This window comes from Palaemon carinicauda, chromosome 8 (genome assembly GCF_036898095.1).
Source record: "Palaemon carinicauda isolate YSFRI2023 chromosome 8, ASM3689809v2, whole genome shotgun sequence".
NCBI classification, from domain to species: Eukaryota; Metazoa; Arthropoda; class Malacostraca; order Decapoda; family Palaemonidae; genus Palaemon; species Palaemon carinicauda.
This window is the reverse complement of record NC_090732.1, coordinates 162,675,961-162,693,460: the sequence shown is the minus strand read 5'-3', so window position 1 is coordinate 162,693,460 and position 17,500 is coordinate 162,675,961. Positions and strand designations below refer to the sequence as shown.

General features: G+C 34.1%; 1 protein-coding gene across 2 annotated transcripts in view; it reads left to right on the top strand.

Moving 5' to 3' along the window:
* LOC137646082 (potassium channel subfamily K member 2-like) overlaps window positions 1-17,500 on the top strand; it is a 127,434-nt gene that overhangs the window by 91,907 nt on the left and 18,027 nt on the right. For both annotated transcript variants that reach the window (XM_068379260.1, XM_068379261.1), the window contains exon 2: window positions 1,118-1,995. In XM_068379260.1, coding sequence (XP_068235361.1) covers window positions 1,851-1,995 — 145 coding nt within the window. In that variant the 5' untranslated portion in view covers window positions 1,118-1,850. The remainder of the gene's footprint in view (window positions 1-1,117; window positions 1,996-17,500) is intronic.

Below are 17,500 nucleotides of genomic sequence, written 5' to 3'. Positions count from 1 at the left end.
TTTAATTTAATATTTTTTTTTTCTTGTATAATAAATGATATCAGCGTCAATGACCTTAGATGTCAGGATGTCAGAAAACTTTAAATCAGTCAATCAATCAATCTCACTGGCTTGAGGAGTTGGTAAGAAATTCTTATTTAATTCAAAATTCCACCACAACTTATTACTTAAAAAAAAAAAACTAATTCTAATCGGAGATTCTTCGTAAAAATCTACTGTTCTCATCCGTATTTCAGTAAAATACATTCGACCGCAATTTTACCCTACGTTGTTAATATCTTTTACGGATTTGTGACCGTAATATCACTCCTTTACGTCAATATACCCGTTTTTAAAATGGTAAATGTCTGGTAACATTTATTCCAGGATTTTTACCGCTTTTTAATGCAAATTTTTAAGTGTACAGTATTACACACATACACACACGTATATATATATATATATATATATATATATATATATATATATATATATATATATATATATATATATATACTGTATATATACCATAGGTACGATGGTGACTCACGAATAGAAACATTAGCACAATGTAGGTAAATCCCCTTTTTCCCATTTTCCGGGGTTCCCAATTCGGTACCCAGGTTTTGAGTGCCGTTGGGGCCAGGTAAAAAGTAGACAAACTACTTGCGGGTACTCACGTTTTTACTTATATACGCAATATTGTTTATGCTCTGTTATTTACTTTCATATTAGATTACTGTTATTACCACTATAAGGACTACTACAACAATGATGATAATAATAAGAGTAATAGTATTAATAACAATTATAATTAATGATAATAATAACGAGTATTAAGTAAAAAAAAATTTACAACATTTTTATTTAACATCATTCTACTAGTAATAAAATTTATAAATAATAATAACAATAACTCGAATATTAAGTAAATTCTGTTTTTACAATAGTAATTTATAACATTATTATAATGAATCATATGAATTATCTGACGTTTTAAGCAACCGGTTTTTTTTTTCTCATGCTCTCCATTAAGTAGATATAACGCCACTAAGCTATGATGTAATTTAAAGATAACACTAATAACCATAGCAAAGTCCACATAATGAGATTAATATATTAATTTTTCTCTTCACAGAGTCGGCTATCTTACCTACGAAGTCTCTGAAGAGAAAACACCTGGAGGAACTGGGCAGTGATTTCGTAACAGCTCGGAGGTCCATCCCTCCCTCTCTCCCTAGCTAAGATAGAGGAAATCGCTGTGACGTCATCTGTGTTTGGAAAATACCCAAGGAGGACCACTGGAGGAGTCAGCTCATTTTGCAAGGCATCAAAACAAGACTCTCGCAGACACATACCGGCCACCGGCGAGTGAGCGTTGATTGGGCTCGGTCTCTACGTCAACTTATAATTATCCTCTCGAGTAACTTGAGCAAGAAAAGTTGATGGAACTTGATTGATTCAATTTTTTAATTAAATTATTTAAAATATTCAATTTTCAATTTCAATCAGTTCCGAACGAGTATTATAATCAAAGACGCGAATTTTTAATGGAGCTTATTTGACGAAACGCTTCAGGACATAATCATACTCGCTATTAAGAGTGATGCATATAACGTCCAGAGAACTCGCCATTATACGACAACAGTGGCACTAAACTGTGTGACCAACAGGCTCCTAACAGAATTCTGGCGTACTAGAAGAAGGAAATAAATAATAGACATTTAATAGAATATATTACTGTTTAAACTTGACAAGTTAGAAAAAAAAAACTCACCCAATAAAGACGATAAGAAATTAAACGTTTTATGTGAAAAAATCACTGAAGATTAATTATTCGTTTGTGATAGTGTAATACAAAAGAAAGCAAAATGATGAGCTACAGGCAGTGGTTAGTACTATTCGTGATATACATACTGTTCATGTTAGTTGGTTCCGTGGTGTTCATGTACCTGGAGGTAGACAACGAACTGGCGGACAGAGAAGACCTGCAGACCCTCAAGAGAAGAGTCATAGGTAAGTGAAAAAGAATTCTATTGTTTGTTTACTTTTTTTCTTAGGGCCTTGGGCAGTGCAACAAAGTAATAACGATTCCAGGAAGCGCTTGTGATCGCCTAAGGGAAAATGAACTCGGTGGTGACTTGCGTCATAGAAAATTACTCTTCGGTAAGAGTAGCATGAGTCGTATGTACTGCTTTTCCCGTATTGCAACTCACTGTTTAAATTTGTCGAAATTTGTTTGGTTAGTGTCAGGTTATTTTCCCACTGGACTTGGATTCAGAATATCAACTTCCGTGATGTTTATACTGTTTCGTTGAGCAGTTTTCTTATTCGCGTGGTTATTTCATGAATTATTATAAACGAATGTACAAAGGTGTGCATTGAACTAGATTACGTTTTACGGTTTCTAGATATTTTACCTTTGTTTTTTACTTTTTATATTCTTCTCTACTGTTTCGTTATACATTTTATACAGTTTTCTAATTCGCGTAGTTATTTCATGAATTATTATAAACGAATGTACAAAGGTGTGCAGTATACTAAATTACGTTTTACGGTTTCTAGATATTTTACCTTTTTTTTACTTTTTATATTCTTCTCTACTGTTTCGTTATACATTTTATACAGTTTTCTAATTCGCGTGGTTATTTCATGAATTATGATAAACGAATGTACAAAGGTGTACATTGAACTAAATTACGTTTTACGGTTTCTAGATATTTTACCTTTGCTTTTTACTTTTTATTTATTTTTATCTTTTCATTTCACTGTTATTATTAATTGATATACTATTTGGATAGTATTTGAAGATACCATCTGTATAAGACTGTTTCTTGAGAGTGAAATAGAGGATTTATAATGTAAAAAAGTTCTTTTAATATATTAACAAAATGATGACAATTGTAAAATGGTTATCGAAGAGTTAAGTCACCGTAATTTTAATGTTCTTAGAAGAATGATAAGATATAGGAACAATTTTTGGGAAAATTATAAAGTTAGCATCAATGGAAATGTACTGACGTATCAACTGATAGGCAAATAGCTACGAGAAGTTTCAGAAACTAGTGAAAGTTTGAAAGGTGTTTGCAAAAGGAAAATGTTGAAAGTGAAGATTAAGAAGAATAGAAGCCAGAGAAATGGAGCAAAAAAAAAAAAAGAAAAAACATGTTGAAAGAATGGGCGTGATAAATTTGTGTGGGCGTTCACGAGTAGATGCAATTGATTCGTAGGATGAGAGTGGATGTTTCTGAAGCAGTGGCTGCAGCTTCAGATTTCTAAAAAGTTATGAAAAATGTTATTCAGAGAAGCAAATGTATGAGTGCTTAACATGATTACTGCCCAGGATTATGAAGGCAGTAACTGTTTATGAAAAATTAGTGCAAAATTCTATTAATTTTTGTCTCCCCTATATAACAAAAAGCAAGTATCTAGCTATATATATATATATATATATATATATATATATATATATATATGTATATGTATATATATATATATATATATATATATATATATATATGTGTGTGTGTGTGTGTATGTATATACATATATATATATATATATATATATATATATATATATATATATATATATATATATATATTTTACTGGCCACGCTCAGCGGCATTGCTAGGCATATAACTACCTGGTCTCTTCCCGTCCCTCGGGTAGGGGAGAGAGGGAGTAGGCATACCCTGGTGAGAGGGGTACCCCGAGAGATATACTCGGAAACCACAATCTCCCACAAATTGCCGAAACTACCGTGTTGTAGTTAGGAAAGGGGAAGTGGGTGGGAAGGGTTGTATCTATGTGTGCGTGTATGTGCATATCAAGATTTTAGCTTGAGTTTTTGACTGGTCGCGTACACTAGCAAAAATTATAAAAGGGTCAAAACCCTATTTAGCAAGGTTTCGCGCTGGCTGTAATGTTGAGAATTATTGAGACTATTCTATGGGGAAAGTAGGTAACAAACGTGAAAATGAAAGGGTTTAATTGCGCTGGTAGGAAATAAGAAGACTTGGAAAGTGGCAATTTATTTTATTAGTCTCGGCGTCAATGACCTTAGATGTCAGGATGCCAGAAACCTCAAATCAATCAGTTTTCAAACCAAATTGCCACGCTCATGTTAAGATGAAAAAGTCTGCGCAAGATGGATGCAAGACTGATGCACTGTGGTCTTTAGTGTTCTGTGTTGGTCTTTCAGACGTGGGATTATTGCGGTCAGCTATATCAAAACTTAGATTATGTAAATTTACATTAATGTTTTAGTCCTTATTTACTTAATTTATAATAGAAAATAGCAAAGCAGCGAAAGAAAATAATAGTCAGCAAACATCAAGGACGTTGTAGTTCGTGCGAAAAGTGTCCTTGATGTTAGTGGCTATTTCTTTGTCTTTTTTTTAGAGCCGTGCAAGTTTAGGGAAAACAGATCAGTATCTATCTACTATCTATCTATCTGCCGATATCTATTTGATGTAATACTTACTGTCTTCACTTTCAAGCCATTCTTTGTTTGAATTTCTATCTGTAATAAGTTTTTTTTCAATGCCTCTTCACAACTTCATTATTAGCCATTGTATTTTTGTTATTAATTCATTACTGTAGTTTGAAATGCAATATACCTACACTGTTGAAAACCTGTAATTTTAATCGGAGATTCTCCGTAAATAATATACTGTACTCAGCTGTATTTCAGTAAAATACAGGGGACCGTAATTTTGCCCTACATTGTTATTGTCTTTTACGGGTTGGTGACCGTAATATCACTCCTTCACGTCAATATATCCGTTTTAAAAACGGCAAATGACTGGAAACACTTATTCCAGAATTTTTACCTTTATAAGGCAAATTTTTAAGTGTATGCATTACTTTACATATGTGGTAGAGTACTATAAAAAATTATACCTGATTTTTACCATTTTTTACGGCAATTTTTTAACAGTGTATGCATTATTTTACATATTCAGTACATTGCTGTAAAAAATTATACATAATTTTTTAGGTCATTCTTCTATTTTTATTTACACATTTTCTCATTAGGCTAATGTTTTATAGCTCCCTTTGTATTTGGGTGATATAAACAGACGCAAATGGAAGGACATGTCTGAGGCCTATGTTCTGCAGTGGACTAGGCTGATGATGATGGTGATGATGATATATTTGATATATTTTGACGATCGCGACTGGTCCGCCCTTTTATCATAAATACGTTTTGACTCCAATTAAACGTTATTTAAGAAATGAAAATCGTCAGACTAAACATTAAATCGCGCTGAAGTCGACTGGCTTTATTTCTGCTATTTGAGCATTGGTTTAGTACTTTTTATTTATTTATTTCCTGTCATCACTAGGCTATTTTTCCATGTTGGAGCCCTTGTGCTTATAGGATCCTACTTTTCCAACTAGGGTTGTATCTTAGATAATAATAATAATAATAATAATAATAATAATAATAATAATAATAATAATAATAATAATACAGCTTAGATAATAATAATAATAATAAAAATAATGATAATAATTATAATAATAATAATAATAATAATAATAATAATAATAATAATAATACAGCTTAAATAATAATAATAATAATAATAATAATAATAATAATAATAATAATAATAATAATAATAATAATAATAATACAGCTTAAATAATAATAATAATAATAATAATAATAATAATAATAATAATAATAATAATAGTTGACGATATTCTTAGAAGCTGGTTGAGTGGTCAACATCCTAACCACGAAACATGATAAAACATAATCATGAACTCCCATAGAAAGATGCCAAGAAGAAGAAGAGTCACGTCCGTATAATTAGAATCATAGAAATGATGTTGTTCAGAGAGCCAGTTACGTATCGGTATCAATCACGGGCGGAACAGGTTTCAAGTTTAATTAGCTACATGGATATTACAGCTGCACCTGAGTTCGATCGTTTGGAAGTCTGATCTGGAATCTATCATCTCTATGGGTGTTCTCTTAATGGGTAGTTGGATCAGTAGAACTTCAAAAGTTCAAAGTTGGAGCAAATGCTTTTTTGTTGACCAGGCGGACATGAGTCTTTATAGTTTATATGTGACATATTTGTTTTTGACGTTGATAATAGTTTATATATGACATATCTGTTTTGACGTTGTTGCCTTTTTTAGAATGATTTATTGTTAATTTGTTCTCTTCATTTATTTATTTCCTCATTTCCTTTCCTCACTGGGCTATTTTTCCCCATTGGGGCCCCTGGGTTTATAGCATCTTGCTTTTCCAACTAGGGTTGTAGCTTGGATAGTAATAATAATAATAATTTAAACTGTTGCGTAGCGTAGACTATTTTGTGGCCAACGAAGTACCTTTGGGGCTTAGCTTTTTATTTAAAGGTTACTCATGAATGGCAGAGGTAAGGGGCAGTGACATTGCCCTAGCACGCATGACAATGCCCTAGAGACTGGCCATATATACATATGATCAGCGCCCAAGACCCCTCTACACCCAAGCCTTAACCAAGGAAGACCAAGAAATGGCTGATGAGGACTCATCAGATAGACCTATAGTCTCCCCAAGGCCCTCATCCTTAGCTCACAAGGCTGGTGAGATTGCAGCGACCAAATAAACTAAAGAGTTTGAGTGAGACTCGAACCCCAGTCTGGCGATCACCAGTCAGGATCGTTACTATATCGGCCATCTTGGTTTTTGTGATAGTGACATTATTTTTTATTCACTTTCATTGTAAATGGTGTTTTGTACTTTTCTTATAGTTGTTGTATACACATCATCATCATCATCATTATTATCATCATCATCACCATCATCATCATCCGTAACTCGTCCCCTGCAGGATAAAGACCTCAGATATGTCCTTCCACTCGCGTCTGTTTGTGGTCCTTCTATGCCAGTCCACACCCGCAAATTTCCTTAGTTCGTCAAACCATCGTCTTCTCTTCCTTCCCCATATAACATATAGTGAATAGGTCTACGTCAACGAACTTTTCACTTTTCAAAGTTTTTAGTAAATTATAGTGAGATTTTGTCCTCCTCTCGTGCTTCTTATGCAGGTCGTGTTCTTTAGGCAGGTCGCTTTTCTCATGCAGGTCGATTTCTTTGCCGGTTGTTTTTCTTATACAGGTCGTGTGTCCTATGCAGGTCGTTTTTCTTATGCAGGTGCAGGTCGTGTGTCTTATGCAGGTCGTGTGTCTTATGCAGGTCGTGTTTCTTGTGCAGGTCGTTTTTCTTATGCAGGTGCAGGTCATGTGTCTTATGCAGGTCATATTTTTATGCAGGTCGTTTTTTCTTATGTAGGTTGTATTTCTTATGCAGGTCATTTTTCTTGTACAGGTCGTGCTTCTTTGCAGGTCGTTCTTCTTATGCAGATCACGTGCCTTATGCAGGTCGTTTTTCTTTGCAGATCGTTTTTCTTGTGCAGGCCGTGTGTCCTATGCAGGACGTTTTTTCCTGATACAGGTCGTTTTTCTTAAACAGGTCGTTTTTTTTTTTTATAAAGGTCTTGTTTCTAATGCTGTTCGTTTTTCTTATACAGGTCATTTTCCTGCAGGTCGCTTTTCTGATGCAGGTCTTCTCTAACGAGTGACGTCTTAGATCTCAGCGGCTTCGCATTTCATCAATAACATATTGTTATTCATGACGTAACTCCCTCTTCATTGTTTCAAGAAAATAATTTGAGATCCGTTAAAGAAATTGTTTTACCCAGGGGACTTTAAGATAGACTCTCTCACTATTGCAGTTATAGCTGGTGTTGGGAATTACTCCAATAGATTTGTTTTTATCTATTGATCTATTATTGATAAAAATTAACAGGTAGATAATATATCTAGACACATTTTGATGAGCGGGTTGATTTAAACTATTTTGATCTCGTATGAAAATTAAATGAATTTCGAATAGTTCTTGCTATAAAGTCTCTCTCTCTCTCTCTCTCTCTCTCTCTCTCTCTCTCTCTCTAAAAGTGCAAAAATATTTATAAGATAAATATGATAGGAACTACAGTGGTACTGTGGTTCGAGTCTCGCTCAAAAACGTTAGTTCCTTTGGTCGCTGTGACCTTACCATCCTTGTGAGCTAAGGATGGGGGGGTTTGGGGGACCCTGTAAGTCTATATGCTGAGTCATCAGCAGCCATTACCTGGCCCTCCTTGGTCCTAGCTTGGGTAGAGAGGGGCCTTGGGTGCTGATCATATGTAATATGGTCAGTCTCTATGGTATTAGCCTGCTTGATAGGGCAATATCACTATCCCTTGCCTCTGCCATTCATGAGCGGCTTTTAAACCTTTAAGATACTGTATATAGTTACTTCTCTGCATCGTGGATAATCGAATATACAAATATAGAACCCGCAAAGACCGAGGGTTGACTGCATAAAATCATTGACTTCTTATCTCATATACAGTTTACATTGTTAAGATTTATTCAATAGAAAATTAGATTTTCCCAGAAAAATTATTACAGATTATGTCAAGAATATTTTATCAACAAAATAATGTGATCATAACACGTGTTCGTGTGGCACTTCCTTTAATCAAATTTTATAAGATTATATTTATAAATATTATTAGGATAAAAGTAATTTCTTTCTTGTGATGAATACGCCCTTATAATACATTAGAAGCGTATACCACAACTATTTACGTTATGGGGAAAATAATTGCAATGTATATGTTTAAATATTCATCACCATGATTTGAATATGTCGATATAAGGAATAGTTATTTTTGGATATCAATAAACCAGAATATAAACAATGGCATTAGGTGTCATAGTATATACTGCTCCATCATAAAAAATATCCTTTTCATAAGGCATATAACCACTTTTGAGATATTAATAGAAAAGAGGCACGTATATATTTTTTGTCTTTCCATTTTAAAGGTTTAAAGGTCGCTCATGAATGGAAGAGGCAAGGGACAGTGACATTGCCCTAGCAATCAGGACAATGCCCTAGAGACTAATCATATATTATATGATTAGCGCCCAAGCCTCCTCTCCACCCAAGCTAGGACCAGGGAGGGCCAGGCAGAGACTGCTGATGACCCAGCTGATAGACTTATAGGCTTCCCCAAACCTCCCAACCTTAGCTCACAAGGATGGTAAGGTTGCAGACACTTATGGCACTAACGAGTCTGAGTGGAACTCGAACCCCCGACCGGCAAACACCAGGCAGAGACGTTACCAATCGGGCCACAACAACTCTAAGGGAACTTATGTTGAATTGATAGAAAAGCACAAACCAAGACGTGATATTTTACATACGTACACACACACGCATATATATAACACAACAACAAATGCAGTCGTTTTTCTAGCCCACTGCAGGACAAGGGCCGCAGACATGTTCTTAGTTATGTTTAGAGTTAGCCAGTTTTTTCACCACGCTGGCCAGTGCGGATTGGTGATGGTGGAAGATTTTGGTCTGATCGTTCAATGCAAACCAACCTAGTATGGGTAGCCCTGACTAGTACAGCTATGCTGATCATTGTAATACGCAAACCCTTTCACCGCATTAAGGTAACCCTTCTCAGAAAGTGATTTATAAATAGATATGTGTATCATCATCTCCTCCTACGCCTATATATATATGTATATATATATATATATATATATAAATAGATATATATATATATATATATATATTTATGTATATATATATATAGATATATATGTATATGTATATATTCATATATATATATGTATATGTATCTACATATATATATATATATATATATATTTATATATCTACACACACACATATATATATATATATATATATCCAGAATAGATAGAATTATATATTTGGTTTGGCTTCTTTGAGTCAAATCACCATAACAGTTTCATGGAGTGTGCCTCCCGGTACCATCTCTGGAGACAATCTCTGGGGATTGAGAAAGTTCCCAGCAAAAGTATACTCTCATAGGTGTACAAACTTCTTCAAAGGGGGAGAGATGTTGTATTTTATGTTCTTCGGAATCTTATTCTACAAATTAATATGAAATTTTTCTTCTACTTTTACGGCAACATACATTCTCCCCGCTGTTTATATTTATATTCTCACCCATTGCACGATTGCAAATATCTGTATCTTTTTCAAACTAATGACAAAGTAGTTTTATAAACTATGCCATTTTAATAAATCAAGTGGGCTAATGAGAAGTTTCGTCACGACAAAGTCTTTGAAAACTTCTGAATGAAGTTAAAAAAAAAAAAATTGGTCTCATTAGTAAGTGAAGAAATGGGTGAAAAAAAAAATGTATTTTTACATCTTTGATATACTGAGGGTGACACTAAAAATCATATAACTGAAAATTATGATGACTTATTTTATAAGGTTCTTACATATCTGACTTCGATTATACTTTTACTTTTTTTTTTGTATGTATGTATGTATGTATGTATGTATGTATGTATGTATGTATGTATGTATGCATGTCATCCCGAATGATTCATACTTACATTACCGAATTTTATAAGTCACTTCCTGTCTCATTTCTGGCGGACATTCTATGACGTCTACGGTCTAGGTCACGTGATTCGTAACTTTCTCCGTTGCCTCTCAACATCCTTCATCTTGTTTACCAGATGTTATTTTCCACATCCACCAACATCCATTTGGTTTTAAGCGGTTGTTCTGATGTTGAATAATGAGGCAATTTTAGTCATTATGTATCCGTGAACGATGCATACGAAGTAAGTACCTTATTCGTATTTGTTTCCCGTCCCTTCCAGGGCTTCTGGACTTTGCTGGAAATCGTTGCCATTCTCTCCGAACTCATAGAAAGTTTTAGTTTTCGCTTTAACGGTACAAACTTCACTATCGTATAGATCTTATATATATATATATATATATATGTATATATATATATATGTGTGTGTATATATGTATATATATATATATATATGTATATATATATATATATATATATTTATATATATATATGTATATATATCTATATATACATTTATATATACTGTATATATATATATATATATACTGTGTATATATATATATATTTATATATATGTATATATATCTATATATACATTTATATATACTGTGTATATATATATATATATACTGTGTATATATATACATTTATATTTACTGTATATATATATATATATATATATACCTTTGCATTGCTGTATGTATTTCTTATATTAAAGAACTTGCTTTACAAATATCGTTAAATAATTCTCCATGTCTTGTATTTGTCCTTCATATTTTTTCCGAAAAAATGGTTAACGTAAAATGTTTAAGTTAAATGAAGAGAAGGATTCTAAGTAATATTTCTTTATTAGTGAGTGGATAAGAGTTGTGCTTCGTATATTAAGAATGAAAATATTACTCTCCGTACTTACAGGGAAAAGAGAAATGTGTTGATAGTGATCTCGACATAAACACACATGTGTGTAGGTTGTTTGTTTATAAATATTCGACAGTTTTCATGCTACCATTTTTTATTAATTAGTTTAACTGTTTTATTTACAACGAAAAGGTAATGACAATATGAAACTAAGTTGGTCTCATGTTTTTAGAGATGAAGCTGAGTAAAGGCTGTAAATGAAATGGAAGCAAGAAATTCCGTACGTTTGGACACTTTATTTACCTAACAATTTCCTTTCCAGCAAGTCTCAAAGCTCTTCTTTAACTCTTTTCTCCAAAAATTAAATGCAGTCAATGCATGTATACAAGAGAATAAGCACAAAAATCCATTGCAGTAACGAATAGCAAAAGACTTAAGATTAAAATTGCGCCTCTGCCGGTAAAAGACAAATAAATGTTTTTAAACTGACCACAGGAGGTAGAAGTCCAGGTTGTAACTATCCGCCTGAGGTACTTTTCAATGAACGGCTTAGTACTAAACCTGTCTTAAAGATCTCCACTGAAAACGCAGCTTCATGAATCCAGCTGATGTTGCTCTTTGCAGTGTGTTTGTTTACTACCGGTTTACAGGGCTAGTCCCTAGGTCCAGTCCCAAGGTCCAGTCCCTAGGTCCAGTCCCTAGGTCTAAACCCGAGGTCTAATCCCTAGGTCTAGTCTCTAGGTCCAATCTGTAGATCTAGTCTCATGGTCCAGTCCCTAGGTCTAGTCCCTAGGTTTAGTCCCTAGGTTTAGTCTCTAGTAAATCTATAGAAACTGCAGTTATGTACGAAACCTTTCACTTCAGGGGTACCATAAACTGTCGTTGAATGTTGACCTTGTCCTTTGAGAGATGCCAAAACGGGTATTTTTGTTAAAGTGAAACCTCCCTAAGCACTATATAACCCATGTTCCTACACGTGATTTTCATAGTACCACCCTTCCCGTCCCAACACGGTCCCTCTGATAAATAAAAATCCATTCCCGTTGCAATGGACCCAGATGCGAAACTTGAAATGGTAAACTTATCTGATGAAAACCTGTTTTAACTGAACCTTTTGCACTTTATCGGTCTCTATCCTTTGAACGTCTGAAATAGTCGTTGATCCTTTAGACCCGTACTTTTGAAATCAAGTGGAATTTTACAATTTATTTTATCTCTGCTCTCCTGCATAACTTTTCACTATATACTTTTGAAATCAAGTGGAATTTTACAATTTATTTTATCTCTGCTCTCCTGCATAACTTTTCACTATATACTTATGAAATCAAGTGGAATTTTACATTTTACGTTTGATCTCTGCTCTCCTGTCTAAGTTTTCACAATATACTTTTGGAATTAAGTGGAATTTTACTTTTTATCTCGCTCTCCTGCATAACTTTTCACAATATACTTTTGAAATCAAGTGGAATTTTACATTTTACTTTTTATCTCTGCTCTCCTGCATAACTTTTCTCAATATACTTTTGAAATCAAGTGGAATTTTACATTTTACTTTATCTCCGTTCTCCCGTGTAATATCTTATTATATACTTTTGAAATCAAGTGGAATTTGACAATCTATTTTATCTCTGTTCTCCTGCATAACTTTTCTCTATATACACTTGAAATCAAGAGGAAATTTACATTCTATTTTATCTCTGCTCTCCCGTATAACATTTCATTATATACTTTTGAAGTGGAATTTTACTTTATCCCCTTCCTTTCCCACATAAGTAAGCGAACCATTCCGCTTCGGGGCCAGTTGTCCTTCAGCTGGATTTGACCTTAGCAAACTTGGTGGTAGATTGCTTAATCATCCCAGGCAATTTGAAAGCACAAGCTCAAGAGCAACTCGGCACTGGGTTTGTGTGGATCATCTCTCTCTCTCTCTCTCTCTCTCTCTCTCTCTCTCACTCACCTCTGAAAAGGGCCCTCTATCTAAAGGACAGGATGCAAGCAGCTGAATCTTCGTTCTATGCTCATCTCTTATACGTTTCATTTCCTGTGTTCTCTCGTTTATCAATTTACTGTACAGTACTTACATATATTCTGTTCTTTATCAGTTCTATCCCTTTACATTTTAGCGTCCGTCTGACATACAGTGTAGGCTACTGTACTTCAACGTTTCATCCATTTTCTGTCCAGTAATGATCCAGTGAGCAATAACCATCCCCGGACCAGTACGACAAATTCATACGGATATATTTATATGATATATATATATATATATATATATTTATATATATATATATATATATGTACATATATATATATATATATATATGTGTGTGTGTGTGTGTGTGTATGTGTAAGAATTTATGTATATATGTTATAAACTGTAAGATTGTAAATATATATTTCATAATAGAAGATAGAAAAAAAAATCCCACGAAACGGACAAAACGCACGAGAAACTAAAACGGAAACTTGACGGATAAGTTACGAATACGTAACGGAAACCTTTTCCGGTCGACGTCCGGCCATGAAACGTAGTCGGTGGAGAAAAGCAGATTAAACGGACACGAATTTACATCAAAGGAGTGACATATTGGGTTTATTTTCCTCTTGCTTGAGGGTATACTCGGGCACACTACTCTATCTAATTTCTCATCCTCTTGTTTTGTTAAGTTTTTATAGTTTATGTAGGAGATATTTATTTTGATGTTGTTACTGTTCTTGAAATATATTTTCCTTATTTCCCTTCCTCGCTGGGCTATTTTCTCTGTTGGAGCCCTCGGTCTTAAAGCTTCCTGCTTTTCCAACTAGGGTTGTAGCTTAGCAAGTAATGATAATAATAAAAACGTTAATTATTTCATACGAGTCTAGACCTTAAATATACAGATAATAAGGCGAGTAATGTCATGTAAATATAGAAGTTTTCAGGCATAACTTCCAAGGGATATTGATGTCTTAGTTAAAAGGCGGACTTATAAAGGTTTTTCTTTCAACGCAAATGATTCTTTCAGACTGAAGCATTCATATCTTGAACAGAAAGTATAGCTGATATTTTCTGTCGACCGAGTTCAGTTTTCGATAGTTAAAAGTAGATAATGTGAACTCGACTATACTCAATGTTTTTTAATGAGGCGCATTTACACTGACTCGCAGCGGTGTCCTTTTAGTTCGGAAAGGTTTCCTGCTATCTGATTGGTTAGAATTATCTTGTCCAACCAATCACCGATCAGGAAATTTTTCCGAGCTAAAAGGGCACCCCTGCGAGACGGTGCAAATCTGCCTCGCTAAAAAGAATTGACTAAAGTTCGGAGTGTTAGATGCAATTGAAAGTTAACCCGCTTGAGTTTAATGTACAATTATTTGAGATCTTTTATAGCCGAAAGAATTGTTTTTTAAGAGAGAGAGAGAGAGAGAGAGAGAGAGAGAGAGAGAGAGTTCAATCACTCAGAGAAACTATTCCATGTAAGGATAGCGATAGCAAGAAAAATACTCAATAAGAAAAAAAAATATAAAATTTGAAATTTGAAGAAATACGAGAGAGAGAGAGAGAGAGAGAGAGAGAGAGATCCGTTGCAAATTTGAATCTGAAGAAATAAGAGAGAGAGAGAGAGAGAGAGAGAGAGAGATCCGTTGCAAATTTGAAATTTGTAGAACTAGGAGAGAGAGAGAGAGAGAGAGAGAGAGAGAGATCCGTTGCAAATTTGAAATTTGTAGAACTAAGAGAGAGAGAGAGAGAGAGAGAGAGAGAGAGAGATCCGTTGCAAATTTGAAATTTGTAGAACTAAGAGAGAGAGAGAGAGAGAGAGAGATCCGTTGCAAATTTGAAATTTGTAGAACTAGAGAGAGAGAGAGAGAGAGAGAGAGAGAGATTAACTGATTGGTTGAGTAATTGATTTGATACGAACGGGTATCACACCGCTATACAATAGAGAAAAAATAACTGATAGATTGATTGAATGATTTGACACGAACTGACATCACGCAACTATTCAATTTTCGCCAGCGGTATATGTTTACTCAATTTTGATTTTGTTTTCTTATTTTCTTAAATTGAAATATAATTCATAACTCTCCTCTTATCGTTACTTGCATGTGCATGATGCTTTTGCTTGGAGGAAAAAAAGAGAGAAAATTTCGATGAAATTACAGCCAACAATAGGAGACTTCAATTTCAACAAGATAGCGATCTTAATCTTTGGTTAGCTTTATTTATATATATTTTTTATTGAGTGTTTTTCTTGCTATCGCTATTCTTGCATGGAATAGTTTCTCTGAGTGCTTGAACACACACACACACACACACACACACACTCACTCTCTCTCTCTCTCTCTCTCTCTCTCTCTCTCTCTCTCTCTCTCACTTATAGATCACCTTTCAATCTAGGCCATATAAGAGATTATATTACAAATCATTGGCAATATATACTCACTACAACTTAGATTCCGATACATTTTTTTCAAATAAATATATTGCAGAAGGTTTTTTTTAACTGGAGAATAATTATTTTCAATCTAATTAATTGAAAATTATTAATTTTTATTTAACTAAAGTTATGTATTTACCTCCCGATACGTAAGAAACATCAAAAGAATTCACGACCAAAACAAAAATCCAACTTCCATAATCGAATGATGACAAGACTTGGGAGGTTCAACCCCAGAGTCGAGCTTGTAAGAATTCAAGGCCTTCATTCTTCCTCTTTACTATATTATCTTGCTCAGTTTGCCCCGTTTATCAGCGTTCGGCGTTCTGCTGCATTGTCGTTCGTTGGTTGAGTCTTGAACGTAGGAGAATTGTCTAGGGCGGTTCGGTTTAGTCATGGTCAGAAGAAAAAAAAAAGAGCATCAGGGTTGCCAACCTTTCCGACAACTTGCATCAAATATTATCTTAATTGTTAATTATTATTATTATTAAACTAGCTAAACTATAACACTAGTTGGAAAAGCAGGATGCTATAAGCCCAAGGGCTCCAACAGGGAAAAATAGCCCAGTGAGGAAAGGAAATAAGGATATAAATAAACAATATATGAAGTAATGAACAATTAAAATAAAATATTTTTGAAATATTAACAACAATAAAACGGACATTTTATATATAAACTGTAAAAAGACGTATGTCAGCCTGTCCAACATAAAAACATTTGCTGGAAGTTTGAACTTTTGAAGTTCTACCGATTCAACTACCCAATTAGGAAGATCATTCCACAACTTGGTCACCGCTGGAATCAAACTTCTAGAATACTTTATAGTATTAATCCTGCGAATATGTTAAATTTCTAGTTGGTAGACATGATAATCATCCAGGAGATATCCAAAGCAATAAATATATTCACAGATGAGACTAAGATTAACGGGAGGTATACCAAGCAATGAATATATTTACATATGAGATTAAAATTTATAGAAGGTATCCCATTCTATAGATATATTTACAGATGAGATGAAAACTAACAGGAGGTATCCCATGCAATAGATATATTTACAGAAAAGATGAAAACTAAGAGGAGATATCCCTTGCAATAAATATATTTATAAGGGAAATTAAAATTAACAGGAGATATCCCATGCAATAGATATATTTTCAGATGAGATGAAAATTAACAGAAGGTATTGCATGCAATAAATATATTTACAGGTATGATGAAAAACTTGCAAACTGAAATTAGATGAGAAGTACAGAAGGAAGAATTTCGACTACTCATACCCTAAGGTCGCAATGAAAACTATTTTTTCGATTTTAAAACAACATTGTCATCCAAATAATTAGTATCATCATCTTAACGCAATGATAGGTATCAAATAAATAAAAAAAAAAAGCATATTTGGCAAAGTCACACCAAAGCCCCAGTTAAACCATGAGGAGGCCACTCCTTAAAATTCCGTTCAGAGTTAACCCTTTTTCTGACACTCCATCAGAGTAAAATGATCAGGTTGTCGGAACAAGTTATTACCTGATGCAGTTTTGGCTGTGTGTAGGAATCTCGGGACGAAATGTAGGATGTTGTTCGGTTTTAAAGACTTTCAAGGTTTAAAAGCCCCCCATGAATGGCAGAGGCAAGGGACAGTGACATTGTCCTAGCAAGTAGGACAATGCCCTAGAGACAGACCAAGTATACGTATGATCAGCGCCCAAACGCCCTCTTCACCCAAACTAGAACCCAGGGAGTGCCAGGCAATGGCTACTGATGACTCAGCAGGTAGACCTATAGGCTCC